This window comes from Acanthopagrus latus, chromosome 23 (genome assembly GCF_904848185.1).
Source record: "Acanthopagrus latus isolate v.2019 chromosome 23, fAcaLat1.1, whole genome shotgun sequence".
Taxonomy (NCBI): domain Eukaryota; kingdom Metazoa; phylum Chordata; class Actinopteri; order Spariformes; family Sparidae; genus Acanthopagrus; species Acanthopagrus latus.
In genome coordinates this window covers 1,816,916-1,844,696 of record NC_051061.1, presented here as the reverse complement: position 1 = coordinate 1,844,696, position 27,781 = coordinate 1,816,916, and the positions used below count along the sequence as shown (strand labels likewise).

The window sequence follows — 27,781 nt, the reverse complement described above, 5'->3', positions numbered from 1 at the left end:
TGCCATCTGTAGTGGCTGCAAGCCCTTAACCCTTAAACCACTAATGGGGCGATTTGCCATGACATCCAAGTAGGGAATCTCCCTAAAGGAGCCCCATTCCATTGCTGTGGAACTTGTACTTCCCCTAACATTCTCACAAGCTTTTACTAAGTCAATGGATGAGATCAGCAGGAGTTATCCCTTTGGAATGAAAAAGAAGAAGTAAGAGGATAGTGACAGAGAGAAGCAATACAGTGTTGGAGCACTAATGATGATTAAAGCTGTAGTCTGTAATTATTATTTGGTTATATTTGCTCAAATTCTCATTATGATCTGAAGCAGTATCAAAAGAAAGAATCGGACCGAGCCAGAAAAAAAACAAGGATGAATATCAAAGCGTCATTTCAGAGGTGAAGGGAGCTGTGGGATCTCTAAGGACTCAAGAGTGAAGCAGAGTTAGCGGCTTTTCTGCTGGACAAGTAAGGACCCCTCCTTGATATACGTTTCATTTATGTTTTAACCACGAGGCTATGGTGGCGGCAGTTACAATAATACTCATAATAGCTCAGCTCTTTAACGTTGCAGTTGAGCTATGTAGCTTATTGGTAAATCTAGCTTGTTAGCTTGTATGCCAAATCCGGTGTTTAGCTCTGTGTTTATGGCTACTGGTTAGCAAAAGTGTCTTTCAAGTGACCAGGCAGTTACAGGAAAAATGGTTGAATTTGTTCAGAGAATTAAAGTTACATGATGATGATTACCTGGTAATTCTGTCTACCCTGATGTGAGAAGTGCAAGGCAGGCTCCTCTGTGGGAAGGGGCTTTGAAGGCAGGGCTGCTGTGCAGCAGAGATCAAGAAGGGAGCTGTGCTCATTCAAACTTTTTTCTCAAAACTCCAGACTGCAGCTTTAAGTAAAACGGTAAACAACCGAATACTGTTATTCAGTCGAGCTTCAGCTAGGGATGGCATGGTATGAAAATTTCACACCACGGTGATAGTGACCAAAATTATCACGGTTATCAGTATACCGTGGTATTATAAAATGTCTTCAAAATGTTGAAAAACACTGATACACTGATAAATCGAAATAATTTCACCAAGATTTATATTCAAATAGATTCTATATTAAAATAGGTCAAATTCAAAACCTTAACAAAACACTGCAAAATCAACATTAAAATAGTTTAAAAGAATGTATCACAACTGTGCAAAATAGGTCACTGGCTTTTTGAGATGAGGCAGCCTGTTTTTGAAACGTGTCCTTTAATGTCTGTGTTACACAGATAGAATGAGATGTAGTGGCAGCAGCACTCAATTGGCTAGCAGACCCTCTCTGAAGAAAATTAATAGAAAATGTCATTAACTGTCACTGTTACTTAATACTAAGGGTGCAACCAACAGATCACAAAACTCACAATTTAGATCATTTCACTTTTGTGAGAAACAGGTTGGATACTTTTTTAGATTAAAACAAAAAGGATTATTGTTAAATGAATTATGAATACTCCATTTTGGCTCTTATCTTATCTAGACACTTATGTTCACCATTTTATATTATTCTTTATGTATAGTCTATTCTACTAATAATCCACAAGTACTATATATTTCTGATATTACTTATATATATATATATATATATATATATATATATATATATATAGGCTGTCTGTCTCTCTGTCTGCTTGCTCGTCTGTTGTCAATGGACTCGGTCAATCTGGCTGTTGAGCCACAGGTAGACGCTGCTCTGGTGAACGGAGCTGAGATGAAAGTCAGTCATCTCAGTCAGTTTGCGTTCACTAACTCAGTCCAACCAGTACGTGTTTGTCTCAAATCCTCCTCAATGCAGCTCTGCATCAATATTTGGGGAATTATTAGGTTGACTTTAAAAAGTGAAATCTACAATTAATAAGCGGTTCAGATAACATGCCGAATCACGGGTCAGCTTCATTCAGTTATACCACTATTTGGTCAGTTTACATTAGTGACACCAGCAAATTAAAAAAGATTTAAACTCGACATACATCATGCACCAGCCAATATATATTAGTAATATCAGAAATTATTTGTAGAATAGACTATATATAAAGAATGATATAAAACAGTGAATATAACAAGTGTCTAGATAGAGATAAGAGCCAAAATAGAGTATTCACACTTCATTTAATAATAATCTTTTTTGTTTTGATCTAAAAAAGTATCCAACCTGTTTCTCACAAAAGTGATATGATCTAAATTGTGAGTTTTGTGATCTGGTGGTTGCACCCTAAGTATTTAGTAACAATGACAGTAATAATTAATAATGACATTTTCTCTTCATTTTTTCCACAGAGAGGGTCTGCTGGCCAGTCAAGTGCTGCTGCCAGTACATCTCATTCTACCTCTGCAACGCAGACATTAAAGGACACGTTTCAAAAACAGGCTGCCTCATCACAAAACGCCAATGACCTATTTTGCACAGTTTTGATACATTATTTTATTCTTGTTTAATGTTGATTTTGCAGTGTTTTGTTAAAGTTTTGGATCTGGACTATTTTAATATATAATAAATCTATTTAAATATAAATCTTGGTGAAATTATATCAGGTAATCAGTGTATCAGTGTTCCAATAACCGTGATAATTTTGGTTACTATTACCGCAGTGTAAAATGTTCATACCGTTACATCCCTTGCTTCAACTAATAAAGAAAACACATGTATAACTGCAGCTGGCGACCCTGCTTTGTGTGACATTCAGGGCTGTTAGAGTAATAAGCCCCATTCACATTGCTGTTTGGATGCCGGGGTCCTGAGCCAATTCTTCGCCTCCTCCTCTGTGTTAATGTCTCGGATGCGGCGAGGGGTGAAATTTCGCTCTGGCGTCGACACGCCTCTGGAGGTAGTATCAGAAGGGCAGTACTCGCAAACCGAACGAGTGTTAAAGGATTAGCCAACATTGTTTATCGAGGGCGTGTTGGTCTGGTGACTACACAGGCCCTTTACTAAACTAAATAAAGAGAAATGCCTCACAAAGGTTACATGACTAAACATACGTAACGTAGCAACTGTAACTGACTTTGGCAACTTATATAATGAAAAACATACTGCCTGTATACGTGAAAAAGCATCTGTCCACCTGCCTGAAAAACATCGTATGTCACCAGCAAAAAACTTTAACTCGCCAAGTGTTCGTATAGAAAAAAAAAATCACCACAAAGGTCAGGCCTAATGACTGAGACTTCAGTGAAAACAGCCTCCCTCCCTGCCGGTGACAGAGTCAGACAGCATCCAGTTTACTGATGGTGATCTGATGGGGATCTCAATCACTACACATTATAACAGCATCCATATGATTATAAACCATCAGTGGGATAAGATTAACAGGGGGGACACTGTGGGAAACACCTTGAAAAACACAGACGTCATCATCATGATGTGTACCATCACACCTCTTTAGCCAACACAGGACAGGGGTGGCACGGAAGCCAGTCTGACAAATAAGCAGACCCTTTATTCATCAGATAAAAGAGAGCTGTCCCACAGGTCAAACCACAAAGCAACACCCAAACAACATTAATGTGATACCAAGTGGTGCCTTTGGAAACTTACAAGGTGAAAAAAATGTACTGGTGCTGATTATGTGATGCCATTTCAAGCAAAAAAACTTTTAAATCACCATGATATAATACACTGAATCTGCTTTATGCTGGCATTGCTTGGATGAGTGTGAAAGAACTAATGTTTTGTAGAGGTAAGCCTATTTTTTTGGAATCTTTGTGGGAAATGCGCCTCAGTCATGCCCATGATAACATCACTTTTTTGCTCAGTTTTTTTTCCACCTCTCAGGAGCACACTGTCAGATTCAGACATGCAGCTTGTATATGTTTGATGTCAGCGTATGTGCACAGTGGCTGCATTTGCACTAGTCAAGGTCTGCCAGCAGCATTTGTAAAATCAATTATTTTTGTGTTAATGAGCACTGGCTTTATAATGTGGGTTATAAATTGTTGGACAATTTGAACATTGTTCGTTGGTGTCATTATTTATGCCCCATGCCAGCTGACGACCATGGGACCTCATTTCAGTAAAATATTATGGTAGTGTGCCATCAATTGCATATATAATGTTTATTAATTTAAAAGATAATTTTTCAAGTCTAGAAAGTTGCAGGGGTTTAACCTTTCTTTCAGTCAAGTGTCATTTCCTAACACTCCAAGTGGCGGACCCTAATGGTCAAATTTGTATTTGTATTAACTGTATTTCCTGTTCCATCAGAGGAGTGAGATCTGTGCATCACGTTACACACACACAAAGACGCACTATAGCACTCCACAGCATTTTGCTCATATACAGTCCAAGAGAGTTGTTGTCATCATATTTATTGATCACTGTCAAAGGCAAACTCCACGTAGAAAGATAGGACTGTTAGAAAGTACGTTTACATGCACAGCTTAGTCGGATTATAGCCATAGTTCGACTATGCTACTCAATCAGAAAACTTCAGCTGTCCGAGTATACGTGCTGGTGAGAAAATCGAATTATTGGCCGAAGCATGTTATACCCCGGTACGATAAGTGACGCTGTACCCATTTCAACTAGTGGTAACAGAGCCGCCTCTGGCTGACCTCTTTACGTCACCGGCTGCCTTGGCATTCAAGAGAGGCGTAGGAAGAGTGAGACGAAGCTACATCTTTGCACACTTCGTATATGGTGTACATGATAATTACACAAATTAGATGCACAATGGCGCTCTTGCTTGCAGTGATTTCAGAGAAAAGACGCCACCGCCGTCGCCCTTCTACTTCCGGCTCACGGCCCCTGGGAAGAATATCTCGCACCTGCGCAGAATGCAAAACCAGATCCGATCTGATGGAATGTATACATTGCGATTATCAAATAATCTAGGTGTTTTAATCCGACTATGAGAAATCCACTCTGGTCCGATTTTAGTCAGACTAAGATTGAACATGCATCATAGTTGGACAAACCCAGTAATTAGGTTTTCTTGAGTCTCATGTAAGCGCACTGAGTGGCTGTTCTGGGGAGCTTGTATCTATGGTGCCTCCAGCTGATCAATGAGAAGAGGGCACAGATTGTGAAGCCAAGAGCACAGATTTACAAAATCTTGCTCCCAGATTTACATAATTGGATTTCCATATCCATTTTTTCTACCATGTAGCCCCCTAGGGGGCCTACCATACCAAGTTGTTTCTGAAATAAGGTCCCATTCGGACCACTGGAAGGGGCGTGACTTTGGCTCCCTGTAGACTCGCAAGTGGTCATGGAAAGAGCATGGACATGGATCCATCAATAACTATTCCCTGCGAGTAAAGCATAACTCTGACAGTCAACATTAACTCAGTTGTGTTTTAAGTCGGTCTTGCCGTTTCGTGGTTTGGTAGCAAAAATGAAAAACGCCCTCCTCCATGCCTGCCGAATAACAGTGGCTGTGATTTGCAAGCTGCACCCACAGAAAAACACAATGCGGTCGCTGCAACTTTATTCTCACTTTGACAAATTAATTCTAGATAAAAGATTTAAAGGGTCGTTGTGTCTCTAATAGAAGAGTAGAAGCTGTCCTGTCCACTGTTTGATGAGAAGCGTCAGCTGCTCACCGTCTCAGCATCATGCATGCACACGCTGTATCCTCGCGCGCTGCACTGGACAGTCAACGAACGCTAAAATAAGTTGGGGCAATTTCCTTTAACTTGATTTGGCCACTCAATAATGCAATTCACCACAACCCGAGCACGTACACGAGCCAGGCAGCCGCCCCCTTCAACAGGAGGGCAACATGGCTGGTGTGTTTTCCTCAGCAGCTAACGTTAGCTTCATGAGCCTTACCTTTATAGAGAATTGTTCGGTGCGCTTGTAAGGGCTTGCGACAGGCCCGAGGGAAAACACTGTTGTCACCAGCTGTTGTAGACGAGTTACAGGCCGCAGATGCGCCGGTGGCGACACACAGGGAACCCGGGTTGACTCGACTTTATCACAACGTGCTCTGCTACTGAATAACACAATAGCATCAGCGTCGCTAACAACCACTATCGATCCCGTTCTGCCCGCCAACAGCACCACCGGAGGTGACGTCAGTGGATAGCCAAGGCATTCTGGGAGGTGAAGTTTTCTGTGTGTGACATTTTCTGTTTGTCGTCGTCTTCTTCTGCTTCTTCTGATGTGGATGGTGGGTCCCAAGCCTGCTTAAGGCGCATTACTGCCACCTACCGGCCAGGAGTGTGAAGCAGCAGAGGGGAAGGAAATAATAATTGAAAAAGCAAAACAACAAAATCCTTCAGTTAGACCTGTTTACTTCATAAATTGCATCAAGCGTTTGTGGGACCGATTTAGCCCAATGTGTCCCATCCTAAGGTGGGTGACTATTACCCATTTTCAAGTTCCTGTCCAGCCTCCTTCCCAAACCTGCATGCTTTCTACCTGTATTTTAATGTCCCAAAGTTCTTTCCATATTTCCCCATTTGTCAAAGATTGATTTGCCGTCAGTTCTACTTAAAGGAATTTGAATGTCTATCATTTGTGATTTAAGTGACTGTTTTGCCAGTATGTGGAAAGCCTTATTCCCCTCTACTCCACTGTGGACAGGAACCCAAACAGAGTCAACCATTATATCCTTACCGTGGAATGCATATATTAATTGGTAGCTTTTAATAAGCAGATCTTGTTTGCATAGTCTCCCCCTGCTTTAATGCTAAAAAGAGCTGCCCAACCATCAGAGGCAATTATTACATTGCTTTTAGTGTTCTCTTTAATCCACTGTAAAGCAGTCAGGTAGCTACAAGACCTGCTGCAAATATTGATAAGTGATTTGAGGTTCCTATATATATATATATATATATATATATATATATATATATATATATATATATATATATATATATATATATATATATATATATATGTACTTTAGAAAACACAGCTCTTACCCAACTCCTAATTTATCTAATTTAATCTATCTTTAATCAATGGACAATGGTGTCCACTTCATTTCTTTCTTTTCCAAATCTACTCTGAAAAGGAGAGAAAAGCTATTTGTTCTCAAGATTATTTTTTCAGTTATCATTCATTCCATAGTTTTTCGTAATCGTGAGGTAAGTGCTATTGGTCTATAATTTGAAGAATCTGATGGGTCTCTATTGGGTCTTAAGGCACAGTAATTGATTGTTTCCAATCTGCTGGGATTTTTCATTTGTATTCAATTAGAGTTTCTAATGAATGGTGCTTTTTAACTGTCGCTTCTTATAATAGTGGCTCTACAATTCCCATCCCACCTGGGTACACTATTTTCCCTTCTGCATCCTACACCTTTTGGTATTGTTTCGTGACCTTGTTATCCTTATATCCTCCTCTTGGTGCACTACCACTCCCAACTTAGTTCTAATTGGATAATGATCACTACCCACTGGTGACTTATTAAACACCTCCCATGTTGTGATGCATGCAATTCCATTTGATACCAGAGTCAGGTGTGTGTTCAGTATCATTATACCTGGTGCCTCTATCATCATTCACACACACTAGACCCTTATCCTCTATGAATTCTTCTCTTATTAAGCCATTTGAATCTGCTCTATCACACCACCATAATGTGCTGTGCCCATTGTAGTTACCACACCACTTTCCTCTGCTATCTCCGGTCTCTCCACAGCCTGGTCCTGCCACTGCCCCTGTCACAATTGCTCAGCTCGAGCTTCTAGCCCAAATGTGATTCAGCTTGTTTAGACATTTATTAGCAAACTATCTGATAACCACAAGCGCCAAATACATGTAGTAGTACATGCAGTAATTTGTGTCTTAAATGCAGACCTGGTGGAGTATGTGTCATACTAAAATAAACCTAAAATACCAACATCCTACTTTAAGACTCTGTCAGACCATTCAGTTACTTATCACACCTTAACTGCTACTACAAATACTGGAAAATGGACTTAGCGCTTCTCCTGTCTACTGACTGGTCAAAGGTGCTTTACAACTAGTGGCGGCTGGTGAAAAATATTCTAGGTGGGGCTGTATGTGCCAGAAGCTTACGTTAGCTATCCCAATAAAAAAACCCAAGCCAAAAGATACCATTGTTTTAGGGATAAACAGAACAGAATAAGACAAACGGTAACAGCCTCTCCTTGGCATGCCTCAGAATGGTATCACATACCTATGAAAAACAAGGGAAAAACAAGGACAGCTTATTATTAAATATCATAAATATGAAAAAACTACATCTAAACATTTTGGCATGTTTACGTTCTTCAGTAACAGTGTGGTGAATAGTTCAGAATATCAAAATACACACCTAATGACCTGTATATAGAACACTAGCTGTTTTTAGACAGGGCGGCAAGCCGCCAATTTGCCCGTCCTTTTGGCAACTTGGTCTGGGGATTTAGACAGAGGCCGGCAAATTAGGGGTCTGTTTTGATCCGCCAATTTTCCACCCCGGAGGGTACACTTTCTGCCTCACCTGCTATCTAAAAACAAGGCGTAAATGTGCTCTGCGTGAGATGGGCGGAGGTGTCGACGACCTGCACTGTTGTGCGACCCACCGCTGGGAGTTTTAAAACCAAGAAACAGCTGATCACAGCAGTCAGTCCATCACCTCATCTGTGGACATTAAGATGAGCAACTGGACAGCAGCTGAGTTCCAGGAGATGGTAGTGTCTCCTCAGTCTCTGTAGCTGTTTGCCTGTGTTAGCTTGTTGTTGTGTCTGCAAGCTAAGAACTCCAATGGGGTGCAATGTAAAGCTCTTATTCTGAAGACAAATTCATTGTCACTGTTCACAGCCCAACTTCGAGCCTCACATCACGTCACATGTTTACGCCTACCCCAGAGGCAGCTTTTGGAAAAGGAGGAATATTACGCCTCAATTCTAGAAAGACAGGCCTGCACATTGCCGCCCTTAGGAGCAAATGTGTCGCCTTTTCTATCTAAAAAGGGCTTATCTCTGATGTGGAATGTTGCCTGCTGCATTATCACGTTCAGCTAATAAGCATAACCCTAACCTGTAAACGTCTTGATCCTTGCGCTGCACGCCACCTTAGGGGAAACACAGCTCGATACAACACCGTCATAGACCTGGGCGATTAGTTTTTCCCATTGTCCCTCAGGAAGAATAGTCTTCAGCCTTTCCAACACCGTAGTGGCAAATGTGTCAGTGGTCACGTTTAGAAGCTGGATGAACCTGTAAAAACGCTCTTGGACTTTATTCAGGCTGTCAGTGTAACATAGCACAAGCACCAGCTAACAATGAGTGGCAGTGTCTGTTGTTTCATCTGCCTGATTAGCTAGATAATCTGCCGTTTTCACATCCTCCAGACTCAGAGAGAAGCTCCTCTGGTACACTGTACCTTTCTCATGTGTCTGCTGTGTTAATTTCAGACTGGGCTTCTCAGGTCCAAGGTCTTTAACACAAGTTTTTCCGTTAAAGTTCTCCCTTTGAAGGGGTTTAGCCAGAGAGATTTTACAGAATGTATGGGTGGATGAAGCCCTCTGTGTTCTTGTTCTTGTCAACTTGACGCCGCCATCTCAATTTCCCACACTTGTCTCTGGTTGCCAGGGTACTTGAACATAGGCTTGGGGCGCCCCAAGCTTATCAAAGTTGACGACGCTAATTGGCTAAATTATCCGTTGCTATGTGTTTATTTGTCTCAGCTACAGTCTGCTATTGGCTGAGCTGCTGCAGTGCTGGGGCGACTTTTCTATCACTGCTTCTTGACTGTGGGCGCAAATGACATATTTGGCTTGTTGTTGATCATTAAAACACATTTATTTGTAGAATGAGCAGTGATTGTTTATTCTAAACAATTATTTTGGGGAAAAAAAAAATATAATTTTAAATCACTTTCCATCCATCAGTATCTGGTTGTGAATGCTTTCTTCATTGTTCAGTGAATAGTAAGTCATGCAATCATCAGTGTGCCATAAAAAGGCTCGACTTTGAGTCCAAAATTAGCTGTGCTGAGGAAACTATTTATCGGTGTTCTAGCACTAGGACCAAGGAAAGGAGGATCGCCTCTGCTTTCTTCCTGTATTGAAACATGCCCGAGACCGGTGGTGAGGTTGGTCATTGTTGCCTTTGGTGTTCAGTAAGGTTCTTTTAAATTTATTCAAGATTATAATTATATAGACCTATTGTGTCGACTATTTGCATTGTTAGATTCTTTGTGTGACATGAAAGGCTAATTTGATCAGTTTGGTACACACATAAATGTTGCCTAAAGCAGTGATTGATTGTGTGCTATGATTGTATTTGCCTATGGGCATTATCTATGTACTGTTTAGTCACTTTTTATTTAACCACTTCCTCTTTAGTACTTCCTCTTGTGGGTGCCACTCAGTCTTACTTCCAATCATGCCCCCTTGGCTGGTGTTAACTGTTATATTATTTTCAAACGAATGTCAGTTCACTAAAGTCTCAGTTGGACATGATTTTTTTCTAAGTTGCCAGAGACATTACTACAACAACAACAACAACACAAAAATTGAAGGCGACAAAGACATGTGAGTTAAAGATTTTTGCTATACATCACGTCATATAATCACCGCCATTCAACTGCAGGAGCCGCCTGGCTCTGCTGCCGCAGACAAACGCTGTTTTTCGGGTAGAATTGTGAGAGTCAGTAGAAAAAACAGGATGTCAGACACTATTTCTTTTCCAATACAAGTTGCAGAAGACACTACCAGTTACTACATTACTGTTGTTTGGTCCTGTAACATCGCTTTGTGGGTTACACCACAAGTCCTGCCATAAATGTATACATTTAATAAGTCTTTATTGACCAATGCCAACTTAACACAGCACAGTAAATAATGGAATGTATGAATGTCTGGTATGTATGTATATACAGTGGCTTGCAAAAGTGCTCACCCCTCTTGAACTTTTCCACATTTTGTCACGTTACAACCATGAATGTGAATGTATTTTAACAGGATTTTATGTGATAGACCAACACGAGGTGGTGCATAATTGGGAAGTGGAGGGAATATCTTCAATATTCGATACTTTGTAGAACCACCTTTTGCTGCAATGACAGCTGCAAATCTTTTGGGGTAAGTCTCTACCAGTGATACACATATAGAGACTGATATATTTGCCCATTCTTCATTGCAAAATAGCTCAAGCTTAGTCTGATGGGATGGAGAGTGTCTGTGAACAGCAATTTTCAAGTCTTGCCAGAGATTCTCAAGTAGATTTAGGTCTGGACTTTGACAGGGTCGTTCTAACACATGAATGCTTCGATCTGAACCATTCCACTGTAGCTTTGGCTGTACGTTTAGGCTCGTTGTCCTGCCGGAAGGTGAAACTTCACCCCAGTCTCAAGTCTTTTGCAGACTCTTGCAGGTTTTCTTCCAAGATTGTCCTGTATTTGGCTCCATCCATCTTCCCATCAACTCTGACTGACTTCCTTGTCCCTGCTGAAGAAAAGCATCCCCACAGCATGATGCTGTCACCACCATGTTTCCTGGTGGGGATGGTGAGTTCAGGGTGAGGTGCAGTGCTAGTTTTCTGCCACACATAGCGTTTTACGTGTAGGCCAAAAAAGTCAACTTTGGTCTCATCTGACCAGAGCACCTTCCTCCACATGTTTGTCGTACCCCCCACATAGCTTGTGGCAACTGCATGATTTTGTTTCACCAATGGCTCTTTTCTTGCCACTCTTCCATAAAGACCTGATTTGTGGAGTGCATGACTGATAGTTGTCCTGAGGACAGATTCTCCCACCTGAGCTGTGGATCTCTGCAGCACCTCCAGAGTTACCATGGGCCTCTTGGCTGCTTCTCTGATCAATGCTCTCCTTGCCCAGCCAGTCAGTTTAGGTGGACGGCCATGTCTTGGTAGGTTTGCAGTTGTGCCATACTCTTTCCATTTTCGGATGATGGGTTGAACAGTGCTCCATGAGATGTTCAAAGCTTGGGATATTTTTTCACATCCTAATCATGCTTTAAACTTCTCCACAACTGTATCCCTGACCTGTCTGCTGTGTTCATTGGGCTTCATGATGCTGTTTGTTCACTAATGTTCTCTAGCAAACCTCCAAGGCCTTCACAGAACAGTTGTATTTATACTTAGATTAGATCACACACAGGTGGACCCCATTTACTAATTAGGTGACTTCTAAGGGCAACTGGTTGCACTGGATTTTAAGCTTATCAGAGTAAAGGGAGACAAATATTTTTGCGCACCACACTTTTCAGTTTTTTATTTTTAAAAATGTTTGAAAACCATGTATCATTTTCCTTCCACTTCCCAATTATGCACCACTTTGTGTTGGTCTATCACTTAAAATACCATTAAAATACATCTACATTTGTGGTTGTAACGTGACAACATGTGGAAAAGTTCAAGGGGGTGAATACTTTTGCAAGCCACTGTAGACAGTAAGGACCTGTGGGATGCTTGTGATATGATAGTCATACTCCTGTTACGATGCCTGGGAAAGGTCTTGTTGATTGCACATGGCCACTTATCAATATAATGTATTAGCCTAAACAAATTCAAAAAATGACTAACCAAATGTAATTGTGTTTCGTGACACATCAATGTTGTAACCACATCTTCAATCAATGTTAAAATCAATGTTGGTCTTCACTGGCAAAAAAACCCCAAAACACTTATACTGTATACCACTGTGAGCGGGCAGGCGATCGCTGGAGTCAAGAAACACAAAAACCCTAATACTACTCTAGAAGTTATTATCGCCTGAGCCATATATCACGTCTGACTGACGAAATCATCTGGCAGCAGGTATCGTGGAGATCAGGTCTGAACAGCAGGCGCTGATTGCCAACCTGCCAACCAATGCATCTTATCAAGCATGACAGAAAAGCAAAATCAAGCACCAAAACACAAAGAAATCCACCACAGAATGAGATTGTGACATGTAACCCTGTAACAGTAGTGGTATGTCGATGCAGCAGTGATGTGTATGAATGAAAACATGCCAGTCGTAGTTTATAGGCAGAAATATAGCCATATTACGTGACTATCATATCACAAGCATCCCTCGTGTCCTTACGATCTGTAAGGATACATCCCAACAACATAACATTCAACAGAAATTCATAATTTAATTTGGCATTGGTCAATAAAGACTTATTAAATGTATACATTTACAGCAGAGCTTAAAACCAGCCCAGTGGCATGACATTTGCATATTCATCAGGGGGTGGTACTCAGGTGACAAATGACCAAACTGTCCTCTGATGTAAGCAGTGATGGCGTCCCAAATGGAGCTCCTCTTTGGAGTTCTGCAGGACCTGGGGAATGAGGAACTCAAGCATTTCCAGTGGTTCCTGAAGCAAGCTGGCATTGTTGAAGGCTTCCCAGCTATCCTAAAGAGCCAACTGGAAGAGGCCGACAGGCAGGACACAGTGGATCTCATGGTGCAGACATATAGTCCTGCTGGAGCTCTGCAGATCACAGTGGAAGTTCTGAAGAAGATCAGTAGGAATGACTTAGTGGAATGTCTTTCCAAATATGGATCTGAACCGAAAGGTAAGTCCAAAAAAGATCTGAGAAATCTTGTCTCTCATTAGGCTTCTCATAATGTGGAAATAGCTATACAGAATTTTTAACACCTACAGTTTAGAAAAGGAAAAATAGATAGGCACTAAGCCAAATCAGCCACATCAATGATCTTATTTCTTGGATTTCCAGCACCTCCTTTATCTGCACCCTGCTTTTTATATCTTCATCTCTCCCAGACAATGCCACCGATGTTGGAAAGACCTCTGGGAACTCACAAGGTTTTTGCATTCAACAGTCACAGGCTGTTCCTCCTCACCCTCCGATCCCTGGTGCTCAGGCTGAAGGTGAAGCTATTTCAATTTTGACATTTAACAGCTGCGTTTATGATTTCAGCCACTGTTACATCAGATTGACAACCTTTTCTTTTGGTGTTATTACCAAGTTGATCAGTGGAGTGCGACTTTTGTAGGAATGGTATGATGAATGTGCATGTTTACAAACACACACACACACACACGCACACACACACACACACACACACACACACACACACACTTCTGAATAGTGTAAATGCACCATTTCAGTCTCTTTTACTTATTTCTTTTTTACTTGCATTCCTGTTTGATGTAATTTGATAATTATGTAATTTAAACATTTATATTTATATTGACCTACCAATCACAAAACAGATAAAGCTTCCATAATTCATTGCCATGCTGAAGATTGTGACTTCATTGCATACAGATTTGTTGGTGCGAAGACCAAACCCTCCAGTACCCATCACATCATACCAACGTATGCTCCAGTCAAACCTCCAGAACAAATTTATGTGTATTCCAGAGGGGTCATCAAAGCTGAAGGACAAGAAGCTTCTGTGTGATATCTACACAAAGCTCTACATCACTGGCAGGAATGGTGAGGATCTCAACAGGCAGCACGAGGTTAACCACATCGAGATGACATCAAGAAGACCAGAAGGAACTGAGAGATCAATTCAGCACAATGACATTTTCAAACACCCTTCTGGAGAGAACACACCTGTGAGAACGGTTCTGACCACTGGGATTGCAGGAATCGGCAAAACGTTCCTCGTTTACAAATTCATCCTGGACTGGGCTGAAGGACGAGCCAATCAAGACGTGCATCTCACATTCCCCTTCACCTTCCGCCAGCTGAATTTACTGAGGGGGAGAAGGTTTCGTTTTGCTGAGCTCGTTCACAAATGTATCAGGGAAAGTCGAGATATCAGAGAGGAGGCTCTTGATTACATCTTCACTAAACTACAGGCCTCCGGAAACACCAACTATGACAAAAGCAAATTTAAGCTTCTGTTTGTGCTTGATGGGCTGGATGAAAGCCGCCTTCAGCTCGACTTCAGTGACAAGGAAGAATGTTCTGTTGATGAGCCACTGTTGGTGAATGAGCTGCTGGCATTGCTCATCAAGGGGAAACTGCTCCCCTCTGCTCGCCTCTGGATAACCACACGGCCAGCAGCAGCCAATCAGATCCCTCTTGACTTTGTTGACATCGTGACCGAGGTGAGAGGGTTCACTGATCCACAGAAGGAGGAGTACTTCAGGAAAAGATTCAGAGATGAGGAGGTGGCCGAAAGAATCATCTGCCACATCAAGACGTCGCAGAGCCTCCACATCATGTGCCACATCCCAGTCTTCTGCTGGATCACTGCCACAGTTCTGAAGCAAATGTTAGGAGAAGGTGAAAGAAACGAAATTCCTCAAACTCTGACTGAGATGTATACAAAATTCCTTGTGTTTCAGCTCAAGCAGACAGCAGTGAAGTATGACACAGATAAGAACATCAAGATTATCCAGGCACTTGCAAAGCTTGCTTTTCACCAGTTAGAGGGAGGTAATCTGATTTTCTATGAGAAAGACCTGAAGAACAGCGGCATTCATCTTTGTGAGGCATCAGTGTACTCTGGGGTGTTCACCGAGATCTTTAAAGAAGAAGATGGACTGACTGAAGACAAAATGTTTTGCTTTGTGCATCTGAGCATTCATGAGTTTATGGCTGCTGTTTTTGTCATCCTGTCACTCTTTAATGATAAAGAGGATGTCATGGCAGGGCCGCAAACACCTCTCCAACATCTCAAGATGCTTTTTAGGAGAGCATCTGCAACAAAGGTCTATGAGAAGGCTGTGGACAAGGCCTTACAGAGTCGAAATGGACACCTGGACTTGTTTCTCCGCTTCCTCCTGGGCCTTTCGTTGAAATCCAATCAGGATCTCTTACAAGGTCTGCTGAACGAACCGAGGAGCAGCACAGAAACCAATAAGAAAGTAGTGCAGTACATCAAAGAGAAGATCAGGCTGAATCCGTCGCCAGAGAGATGCATCAACCTCTTCCACTGTCTCAGCGAAATGAAGGACCATTCCCTAGTGGAGGAGATCCAGCATTACCTGAGAGCAGGAAGCCTCTCCACAGCCAATCTGTCTCCTGCTCAGTGGTCAGCCCTGGTCTTTGTGCTACTGTCATCTCAACAAGAGCGAGATGTGTTCGACCTAAAGAAATACTCAAAGTCAGATGAGGTTCTTCTGAGGATGCTGCCACTGGTTAAAGCCTCAACAACTGCACTGTAAGAACTTGTTTTACGTTATTGAAACGGTTGCATATAAAATGTTCGTGTCCCTTTATGCATTATTATTATTATTATTCTTACTTTATTTTGAGGAATCTGGTGAATGAATACATTCACCTACTGCAACCACACAACTATGTCTAACAGCAAAGACGGGGTATTTCTGTTACAGCCCAATTAACTCCCTGTAAAATGGGTTTAAAATACAAATATCTCAACACCTGCCCACATCAGCACGCTGGGTCTGATGTTTTCCTAGGAGGGATAGGAAAAGGATTCCTAAGATTGTCACTCCTCACAGTGCTTAACACCCTCTCCTGTCTTGAATGACACTATCTTCTATGTGAAATGATATCTTCTGTGATACAATATATGATTCCAAAACAGGAAAACTTTCTTATCCCACTCCTTCTGATTGTGAAACAGACTGGACCAATGTGAGCTCTCATACCGGTCTTGTGAAGCTTTGGCTTCAGTCGTCAGCTCCCAGTCCTCCAGTCTGAGAGAACTGGACCTCAGTAACAACAACCTGCAGGATTCAGGAGTGAAGTTGCTCTCAGCTGGACTGGAGAATCCACAATGTTGTCTGGAAATTCTAAGGTCAGTTGTGAACCTATTCACACGATGTGTGCTCGGCTACTACAATATATCATCAGCTCTTCTCAACTGCTTTGACTGTGTTTTCACTATTTGCTCTCAGTAAAGTGAAGCTCCACCAACTTTACACATTCAGATGTGTTTACAGGACTGAGAGAATACTAGTGCATATGTTAGGAAAGTAGTATAGACCCTTTTGTGGCTCCAGAGGAAGCTAGATCTAATGTGATTAATATCCTCCAGTGATGTCACCCAATGCATTGTTGCATTGTGGGTAATGTAGGCACACACTTTAATGTGCAAAACTGGTGGAGTTACTTTTTAATGCCTGTTTTTTTTTTTTTTTTTTTTGAGAGGTACCAAAGTCACATTTCCACATCCTAATACCTCCTGTGCCACTGTCATTGTACACAGTAAACCATGGGTCTACATATGTAAGAGACCAGTAATAAAGGCTTTAACATTAGAATCAATGTGAGCAACCTACCTTTTGATCTAGAAAAAGATATGCAAATTAATGATTCACTGCCACATGCAGGTTGTCTGGCTGTCAGGTCACGGAGGACGGCTGCGCTTCTTTGGCCTCAGCCCTGAGATCCAACAGCTCCCACCTGAAAGAGCTGGAGCCATGCAAACAATTATATACCACGTACAGTATATTATTATTAATACCTGATATTGTTTACTGTCATTATAATTCTATTGATCTGTTGTTGTTCTTGAAACATTTTATTCCACAGGATGTACTTGTGTAGTATGATTGTGTAGAATTATCAGCCCCAATGCCATAATCATCCCATTTTCAGTTTCACATTAACCGTTGTACAATGATTATTAACAGTTAAGCTGCACAATAGATTAGCTGTATTTTTCCATAATACATGGCTACAGACTGTGTTTTATTCCCAAACTTTCATAGACAAAAATACTCTGAGCTGACAGAGGCCTGCTGTCACAATGTGGGACAATATTACCGTCTGAGAGAGCTGGACCTGAGTAGGAACAACCTGCAGGATTCAGGACTAGCGCTGCTCTCTTCTGGACTGGAGAGTCCACACTGTAGACTGGAATCTCTTGGGTCTGTTGACTTCATTCAACGCTGCAGTGTTTTCTTGTTTTTTTTGTTTGCTTCTATTTTATATTTGGGGATATGTAACAACATTTCTAGTTGTCCTCACTAAATCTTTTTCAGGCTCAGTTTCTGTAACCTTTCGATCAGAGGCTGTGCATGTCTGGCCGATGTGCTCAAGTTCTCCAGTCTAATCAAACTGGACCTGAGTGACAACGACCTGCAGAGCTCAGGAGTGCAGCTGCTGTCTGTTGGACTACAAAATCCATACTGTAGACTGGAAACGCTGAGGTCAGTATTCCTGAAGCTTCACTCTTACTTAGGGATAATCAAATCTTAGTTTCAGCATGAAAGTGGCAAAGTTTAAGGAGGACTTAGATTGTACCATCGGCAGGTTGTCAGGCTGTCAAGTCACAGAGGAAGGCTGTGCCTCTCTGGCCTCAGCTCTGAGCTCCAATCCCTCCCATCTGAGAGAGCTGGACCTGAGCTACAATCATCCAGGAGACTCAGGAGTGAAGCTGCTTTCTGCCAAACTTGAGGATCCACAGTGCAGACTGGACACTCTCAGGTATAAATGTAATAATAAAAAATGTATCATTTGCATTTAACCTCACATTATATTGATACTTTACACTACCTTGCACTGTTTTACTTCACATATTGACCTATGACATCGCATTTTACACCTTTTAGCACTGTGAATTGTAAGCTGACCTAAATGTGAACTGTTGGACTTACTTTTGAGTAAGTGACTTTGCAGATATATTGGAAAGCGTTCCTGCACATGGCACTCTGTGCACCCCGGCTGCTTATCAGTTATATGTGGATACAATCAAGGCTGCTTGGACATCGGATGTTTCGTGCTGAAACCTCCCATTTTGTCTTGTCCTCTTCTATTCTATAAACTGTGACTTTCACTGTATCTCGATGTCAGCCTCACCCCGAGCACCCTGGTGTTGAGCCTGGCCTTTCAGCTGAAATTGGTTGACTTACGTTTCGCTTTTGAATATACCACTTCATTGAAATTGCACAAAGACAGCCTTTAGTGATTAATATTCCATTTGTTCACTTCTAAATAAGAATTCCCACCACAGTAAACAGTTTATTAGCCAATTGCCTCTTATGCGGGACTTTCTTGTAACACGCTGCTCAATGATGACGTTGAAGGCTTTCAGCTGTTAATGAAACGTAGCTCATTTCTAGTAGAAGCTGTAATTCTGTTGGTCTCATTTCTTGCTAACATTCATTACTTTGCCCTTGTGTGTCAGAGTCGCTTCCAGTGTGCTTCAGAGACTGGGCAATACCCTAAATAAACTAGTCAATATGTATTGTCATCACATGCCAGAGAGCAATGTCATATTCCTAACATCCCTATTTGCTGGGGAAAAACGCCTATGGTCCGAGAGAGGGCTATTAGAGATTGCACTCTGTCTGGTAGAGAGGGTTGACTGGTTGTTAGGCTCATTGGGTGGGCCAGATGGGCAGGCTGCCTTGCTCCCTGCCTGAGATGGCGCACCACCTAGTGAGCCCAGAGACACTGCAGCTGCAACAGCCTGTCATAGTGATGTGTTTACCGGGGCAGCTACGGCTCACAGTCTGCAGGATCAGGTCGAAGAGGTCGGGTGTGATGTGACGTGAAAACCAACATTACCAGAGCTACTGTGAGTGATAAAAGTTTGGGATCTATAATGTCACAGTTACACTGCACCAGAACTGGAATGACCCAGATCAAGTGATGGCTAGATGATGGCTTTTTGCTTGCACATCACCAACCAGGATAATCAGCGTACACCAATTCAGATTGGGCGTTGGAGGAATTGGCAGCTGTCATGCTCCTCCACTCATGCTAGTAAACAAGAACAGTCTAAACATTTTGGAACAGATTTTATTTTATTTTACAACAACCTACGTCTGCCGATTTAGTTGAATCTTAGTTTTTGTTGTACTGTATTGTTAAGAACTCTTTTATTTGGCAAGTCTATGCCCTTTGGCTGATTTGGGTTCTGCAAGGGTCGGTATACAGTAGGATTATGAGCGGAGTGTATCCTGTCCATGAGGGTATCATAGAGGAAAGTTTTCTGTCAAACACAGGAGGAATTGATCTTGATCATGAGTCTTATTTTTCTAATTCAGTGTTGACCATTGTGGAGAGTTCAGGATCATTCCTGGGCCTCGGAAATGTAAGTATTCTTTTCTCACCTTACTCATTCAATTCAATTAGAAAAACCTTATTTGTCCTTGGGGGGAAATTAAAGGCATGTGGAGTAGTTGTACACAGACTCAGAATTAGTTTACAGTATTGACATAAGGTGCATAGTAGCATTGAGGTAGAAAAGAAATCACTGTCTGTGAAGAGGAAGTCATAAATATGACCAGAATTAAGATTTACAGCCATACAGCCTATAATCTTTACTGTTTTATGCCATCCTGTGTTAGTGCAAATCAGCTAATGTTAGACAGTATGTTAACGTTACTATTGTGAGCATAGAAAGCATGATGCTCATGTTAGCATTAAGGTCGAGAGTAGATTTACTCCCTTAGAATCAGGAAAGCCTGTCCTAAACAGAACAGAACTCTATTTTCACATGACTGCAGTTGACAAAATGACTAAATTTATTGTTATTTTCATCTTTTTTAATACCTTTTTTAGGCTGTGAATGCTGGTGTTGGGGACGTGTGTGGTGTGAGACATTTACCACAAAACTAGATGAAATTTCTGTCTATGACATACAAACAAAAATGATCTTTCTAATTTGCGAACGTCATATGTGTGATTTGAGTCACACTTCAAATGGGATCAACTATTTATTTGTCTCTCCTCATTGACCGCTGTACGATTTTTCGTTTTCCGAAATAAGGTCCCTTCAGCTCTCTTTTCAAGAAACCTTGCTCGCTTGGGTAAGAGTCCCTGAAGGAACCTTTAACACTTACATTTAAATGTATGCGCCTTTGAATACACAAATCAAGGGAATTAGTTTAAGCAGACAAGTCTCCATGACTTCAACCTCTTGCTACAATATCACCACAGTTTAATGCAAGCTGTCCTAAGCAGCAAACAATTTTCAACTTTTGCCTTTACCATTACCCTAGACCGTGATATCAAGGACATGGGGAATAACCTTGATGTGTATATGATCAGGCAGTGTACATTCATTTGTTTGCCTGAGAGGCTCTGGAGGAGGTGGGATTTTAGATAAACTGGGCTTGCTGTTGTCAGTTAATGCAATCTTGCCATCCCAAGTTATAAGTATATTTTTGAACTCTAGCAGGGAGACAAGAAATGACTCCCATCAGCCATCCAGCTCTGCCTCCTTTGTGAAAATACTCCTGCAAGTTAAGTAGCTGGTTAATGAGTAATCTAGAGTAAAGTTTCTCCTAAATTGTGTACTTTTCCTTCTTGCAGATGCCTGTGAACTCACTCTAGACCCAAACACAGCAAAGAAAACCTTCATCCTGTCTGAAGGTGACAGACAGGCCATAATGTTAAGATTTGAGCAGCCATATCCCGATCACCCAGACAGATTTGAATACAGACACCAGGTTCTGTGTAAAAATGGTCTGACTGGACGCTGTTACTGGGAGGTGGTTTTCAAAGGAATGGCTTCTGTGGGAGTGACATACAGAGGAATTGGCAGGAAAGGTCGGGAGGATGACTCTTTGCTTGGCTGGAATGATAAGTCCTGGTGCTACGACTGCAACAAGAGCATTGTCTGGCACAACGGAAAGGGCACAGCCACATCTGCAGAACGCTACCGCGGTTCCTACAGAGTAGGAGTGTATCTGGACTGGCCTGCTGGCACTCTCTCCTTCTACAGAGTCTCCTCTGACACACTGACCCACCTTCACACCTTCCACTGCACATTCACTGAACCTCTCTATCCTGCGTTCAGGGTTCTCGGCACTTATTCGTCTGCATTATTGTACACGTTTGTGTGACTGTCCAGGTTGTTTCATACAACGCAAACTACAAAAATATCGTGACGTGTATATTTTGAAATTTTTGGTGCCCCAAGTTGTGTCTAATTGAAGTGTTGTTTTGGTAGAACAGCTGAAGAAAGCACACAAAAACTACAGAGTTTTTGTTGTTGTTGTTGTTGTTGTTTTTAAAAAAATAAAGATAAAGAAATTAGTAATGACTAAATGGCACAAATGAGCAAAATTTACTGAAATTATTACATAGTTTTCATTCCATGTTTTCTCAGATGGAAAACAAATTAAGAACATATAAAGACTATTTTGGCAAAACATTTTACCCCCACCAGTCTTCATGTCCTACACACAGGAGAGAAAATAATGTAGATTAGACTTAGATGATTGATAATAGAAAAGCAACAAACTCTCAGATTTAAGAATCTGGAACTGTGAAACCATTTTTAATTTATTTATTATTATTATTATTTTTTTTTTTACCATTTTTGTATGAAGTTTGAATTATGTGATTAACCAGTTGTTAGAAGTAGTTGTTCATTAATATCCTATCCATATTGATCAATAGACTTATCTATAATTTCATATTGGGTTGGATAGTTTAATCTAAAAATGTGCTTCATGTTTTATAAGATCATCATATGTTCTCTCTGTAAAATCTTAATTTGCAAAGTAACTAGCTACTGCAGCTATGTGGTGCGGTAGAAAGCTACTCTGAAATGAATGGCCATCAAAGTAAAAGGTGATTGTCTCCTGTATTAAATTGTGGTCTGGAAAATAAATGAGCAGGCTGTGTGTATGTGCATAATACATGCATTCCTTATGCTCTTTTTAACGGTCATGTGGAGACATTTATGAAAGGCAGTTTTGATGCTTTAAAACTTGATTTCTTTATTTTTCTTTTTCTTTTTTTTTTAAATGAAATAAAAATTATCTATGAGGAGGAAACACAAATGTTAACGATGTATAATTTTTATTTATTTAATGCACTGGCATGAAGACCTGTGTCTGTAAACTTGTTATCAAATCTACGTTAAAGAGTGTTAAAGCTGGCATCGCATGCATGAGGAACTAATACAAAAAGTTCAGTTTAAGTGTTGAAGATGTTGTCAAAATTTATACAATCCTGCCATCTAGTGGTGAAACAAAACAGGTGCAGATTTTGGGTCAAGGCTTGCCTCTTAAAATCTGGCCTCAGTGGGCTGGGTGAGGTATAAAACTTCTAACAAATATTCTTTAAAACTGTTAACAAGATCAATTAGTTCAGGATTTGAGTTATGCTTTCTTTTCTTTTCTTTTTTTTCTTCTTCTTTTTTTTCTTTTTTTTAGGTCTGACTGTTACAATGCAAACTCTGTTTATGTCATTCAAACTGTTTGTTTTATTGTTCATGGATTTCTACATAAGAACACAGAAAACATAGAAGTCGACCTAAAATACATTTTTCATTAGAAAGTTATAAAATTGGAAGAATTATTGTCTGACATCACAACATAATATAATGATTCCGACATGTATTTGAATTATTGATACTGATGTATGTTATGTGAAAATAGGGAAGAATAACACATCTTTGGACTGTAATCATGCTGAATCCATCATGGATTCAGTTGCATTAATCCATCCTTGTGATGTTTATGAAATATTTAGCATTTGAGAATGCATCTCCTGCCTCTGTTTATGTATCACTGCCATCTGCTGGTGACTGACAACAGGCTCAGGAAACTCCCTCAACACTTGGAAATTCCAAATTTCATCTGGAAACCAAGACCAAGTTGTAACAAGCTTTTGGTGGGAAATGTGTCAGAATCACAATGATTTTGCATTACTCTGATATATTCAGATGTGCATGGCATTTGAAACATTAGCCATTAGTCATAAAGTTTGCTGCCTTGATCTGGTGCTGACTTCCTCCGAGCACCAGACAGACTGTCCACAGTATGTGAAGTGGTTTAACTTCTTCCCTCATCTCTTATTTTACCTCACTTCATTCAAGCTATTCAGTGATACTGAGGCGGTCTTTACCAGCATTAGGCAAAGTAGAGACCTGCCAGGGGCCCTCAGCTCAAAGTGCCCCCAAACAGCTTTAGATACGAAAAATTAAAATCTCATTATGATATTTTAAGCCACTGTACAAAGAAATAGCTTACATACATGCAACTTGGCTCTGCATATGTGCGCTTCTACTTAAGAATGAAGCAGCATATTATATTTCCCTGTCATATAAATATTACTGTTTATGCTGCAGATTAAGATTTTACCCACAAAATATAACAATTTGAATATGATGCGTTATTATTCATTAAAGTTGCAGCTTTATATTAGAATTGAAATCTTCAACTTGAAAAGAAGTTAATTTTAGTACAATGTGTTGATAATACATATCGTCTTCACTCTTAACTTTATGTAAATATGTGACTACATGAGTGTTACTGTGCAGTTTTAGTAGTTTTACTATTATCAGTTTATAGTTTTACCACAGAAAAATATGTGTTGAGTACTTCTTTTTAGGGAATGTTTGTCAGGAGCCACCCAAATCACTTTATCTGCTCCCGGTGATACTGACAGGTCACCTTGTGGCTGCAGTGCTGCTGTTGACCACCAGATGGGGCTTGGGAGCCAGTTTAACGTCTCCTCTACTGTGATTCTACCCTGCATCATAACAAGCACAATTCACATATAAAATGGACACTAAGACACCACCACTGTCACCAGTGGCAGTTACAGTACTCGTACCACTATTACCACTACTATAGTACTGTACTCTTACTCTCGCACTGGTAAATGACTCGTCCTGCCATGCCTTGACTGAGTCTTTTTGTTTGAATGCTGTGATAAGCACACAAACATAACATGCCTTGGAGGTGTACTGAGGTGTGTGAAGACTTACATAAGTGAATGTGTGTGGGAAGCTCTGCTCTGAGGTAATAAAGGCAGAGAAAACACTGAGCACTAAATAACTGCTGGAAGTGTTGAACATCACGGTCTGGTGGTATTTAACAGTATCACAGGATCAGCAGGGGATTGTGTTAAGGCTGTACTATAACTCCTCTTTAAATAGGTAAGAAATGCTTTTATTTTATTCCATACTCGAGACATACAATATGATACATTTGTAAAATGTTATGTATATTTGGATTTACTTCCACAGTGATTCTCAGTGGGAGAAGAAATGGCTGTAATGTGACATAAAATACAGTTAATGCACAGTCATCAGTTGACATGATGTTTTGTTGTGTATGGAACCTGCTGAACACTATTTTGTCATTGGCTGGATAATGTACTTTTCTGGGTACATGCTAACAATTGACAATAAAATGTCTTGTAACTATTTAGTTTGAAGAGATTACCCTTTGTTTCTTCAATAATATCACATGAATACATTCAGAGCAAAATAAAAAAAAAACAGTGTTATGTTGCTATTACAATTTACTGCATTTGAGCTGAGTTTAGATTTGTTCAGTTTGAATTAACAACAACAATAATAACAATAAAACTAATAGGATTTTCCATTTCATGTTGTAAATTCCTTGCATTAACATCTGAATGTTTTCGTTAGGTTTTACAATTTTCAGAATTCCCAGTTACAAAATATTTGCTTTTTGAAAATTTTTATCCAGTATTTCAAGGCAATAACAAAAAACTGAAAGGTACAAATTAAAACATTCATGTATATATATATATATATATATATATATATATATATATATATATATATATATATATATATATATATATATATATATATATATATAAATCAAAACAGATGATAACACTGTAAAATGTTTGTAGATTGATTTGAAATGTATTATTTGTAGTGTAACAGCAATATCACATAGTGATACAAAACATAGAAAGACATTGAAAGATATTTTACAGAGACTCTCTCTCTTTCTCTCTCTCTCTCTCTCACACACACGGATTTATAGACATACCATAATGTACTTTTAATGCTTTTAATGTAAGATATTTAGAAACACACACTGACACGTACTGTATACATAAACCCATACAAATAAATACTATACAAATGAGTGAAAATGTATTACACAAGTTTAAATCATCCAAAAATAATTCAGATTAAAACCAAAAAGATAAAACTTGGTTCTGATTGTATTTCTGTCCTCATGTTGCTATTTTCTCCAATGTTCCACGATGTGACAGCAGCTTGGTGTAGTGTCATTTTGTGACAGCAGAGGGTGCAGTGGTGCAGAACTCCAGCATGTCCTCTGCGATTACTCCCAACAAACAAGGAACTCAATGATTATGTCTCAGCAAAGGAACATTTCACATCAGAGGGCTGTCAAAGTAGGAGAACAACAATCCCAAATCAATCCTTTACAATTCCAGGTTCAAGGTTCATTTTTTTTGTCATTCTAAAACACATATGAAATGTAAATTGATATGATTAACCAGTTAATTCATATAAAGTGCCATTTGACAATTTTCTGAGGTAAATTTGAGACCCTTGTCTTAAAAGTTATATAAGTCAGACTAGTTGGAATCAGAGCTAGCGACAGACAATAGTAAGAATAACTATAGAATCCATACAGAAATAGCCAGTCTTGTGGCTGATGCTCTTGTTTACTTATATTGGTCATAAAGAGGCATCAGGATTAAACTGAGACTGTGTCATAACTGTTTCCAGGTGAACGTATCAGTGGGTAGAAAGAGCTTGAACATTTTTTACATTCATTTGGAATCGGAATAAATGCTAAAATGCTATTTCTTAAGACACTATCACAAGTTAATGTGAAGTTCTGACATCACACACACACACACACACACACACACACACACTCACACCCAACACACACAATCATTCTCACTCAGCTCTACATATTTGACCTCTAGAATGTGATCAATATTAAGGATCAGTTTTACCATCAAAATACCATATGCAACATCATCTCACATCACTCACACACACACACACACACACACACACACACACACACACACACACACACACACACGCCTTAGTGTGAGATAGGTGCAATGAATATTGACATGTGTAATGGTGTGTATTATTTGAAGTGAATCTCTGTGGTCAAAACACACACACACACACACACACACACACACACACACACACACACACACACACAGTAATTATGGAATTCTTGACTTGAACCTTGACCCTGCAGCTGTACAGAGAGAATTACAGGGTCATTCGAAGAGAGAGGGGAACTGAAGAAAGCATTTGTTTGGTCGCTCCTCTTCTTTCCAACTAACGATAAGGACTTTAAAGCAGTTTTCAGGGGTAGAAGTAACAAATTACATATTCTCCCTTTAACTGAAACAAGGTGAGTTATATCCAGTAAACTTTTCCCTTAATTAGATGAATATTTCATTATCACTTTCAGAGTCAGCTGAATGAATATCCATCCAATAGTTTCCTGAATGATTTAGAAATACTGTAAATTTGCCAGCAGACACTACTCAGCATGTGTTACAATAAAGGTCCAGTGTGTAGGATTCAGTTGTATCTAGTGGTGAGGCTGCATATCGCAACCCACTGAGTGTTGCTCGTCTCACCCTCCCCTGCTGTGGCTGTTAAAAGGTACAATCGGCCCTCTGTAGAGCCAGTGTTCAGTTTGTCTGCACCGGGCTACTGTAGAAACATGGCTGTGCAGCATCGCTCCTGCTCCCTCTGTCAATATAAAAGGCTCATTCTAAGGTAATGAAAACAGCGATTCTTAGGTTCACTGATATTATTCTCATGAAAACACTATTAAGAATATCAATTATCTTATAATATTATTGGTTAACCAGTTCATTCAAAGCCAAAAACAAATGGACTAACTCACTAACTCAAAATCTAAAACATTTGCTGCCTTGGAATTTAAAATGATCTCAAATTTGTTTTTAACAGTACGGTGGCTGGAAGGATGTGGTCCTATCTTGGTCCAGCAGTGTGTCTGCAGTACAAACACACATCAGTGTGGATTATGGCTCTATTATTTTAACTCCGCACAGGGGAAAATATATAATCACTGAAAAAAAAATACATTTCCTGAAGAATTGCAAGAATTCATCCTTTTATCTCTACTTAAATTAGTCAGGCACTAAACCATAAGTTAGCCAGCTTGGTTGGTGGACGTCTCTGGTTGGAACAACTGGAATAACTGTGGAAAATCTACACTGCAAAATGAAGATGAA

The 27,781-nt window shown here is 40.1% G+C and overlaps 1 protein-coding gene across 5 annotated transcripts; it reads left to right on the top strand.

The window, feature by feature from the left end:
* The first annotated feature begins 40 nt into the window (after window positions 1-40).
* LOC119013661 (NACHT, LRR and PYD domains-containing protein 12-like) lies at window positions 41-24,951 on the top strand. 5 transcript variants are annotated; one of them, XM_037088398.1, is made up of 12 exons: window positions 149-201; window positions 319-458; window positions 13,175-13,456; window positions 13,666-13,773; window positions 14,174-16,025; window positions 16,455-16,628; window positions 17,164-17,274; window positions 17,545-17,703; window positions 17,818-17,985; window positions 18,089-18,262; window positions 19,828-19,874; window positions 21,098-24,951. In XM_037088398.1, coding segments are annotated over exons 2-12 (3,609 nt in total). In that variant the 5' UTR covers window positions 149-201; window positions 319-457; the 3' UTR covers window positions 21,631-24,951. The 5 variants fall into 5 exon arrangements, with proteins under 5 accessions (XP_036944292.1, XP_036944293.1, XP_036944294.1 ...); XM_037088397.1 differs by having other exon boundaries at window positions 41-458; XM_037088399.1 differs by lacking the exons at window positions 149-201; window positions 319-458 and adding an exon at window positions 9,855-10,046.
* Window positions 24,952-27,781: the final 2,830 nt, after the last annotated feature.

Bases quoted from the DNA above. Each gene is read 5' to 3' on its own strand.
- LOC119013661 (XM_037088397.1), top strand. The intron at 13,774-14,173 runs GTGAAGCTATTT...CATTGCATACAG, and splicing joins CCCTGGTGCTCAGGCTGAAG to ATTTGTTGGTGCGAAGACCA. The intron at 17,275-17,544 runs GTACAGTATATT...AAACTTTCATAG, and splicing joins TGCAAACAATTATATACCAC to ACAAAAATACTCTGAGCTGA.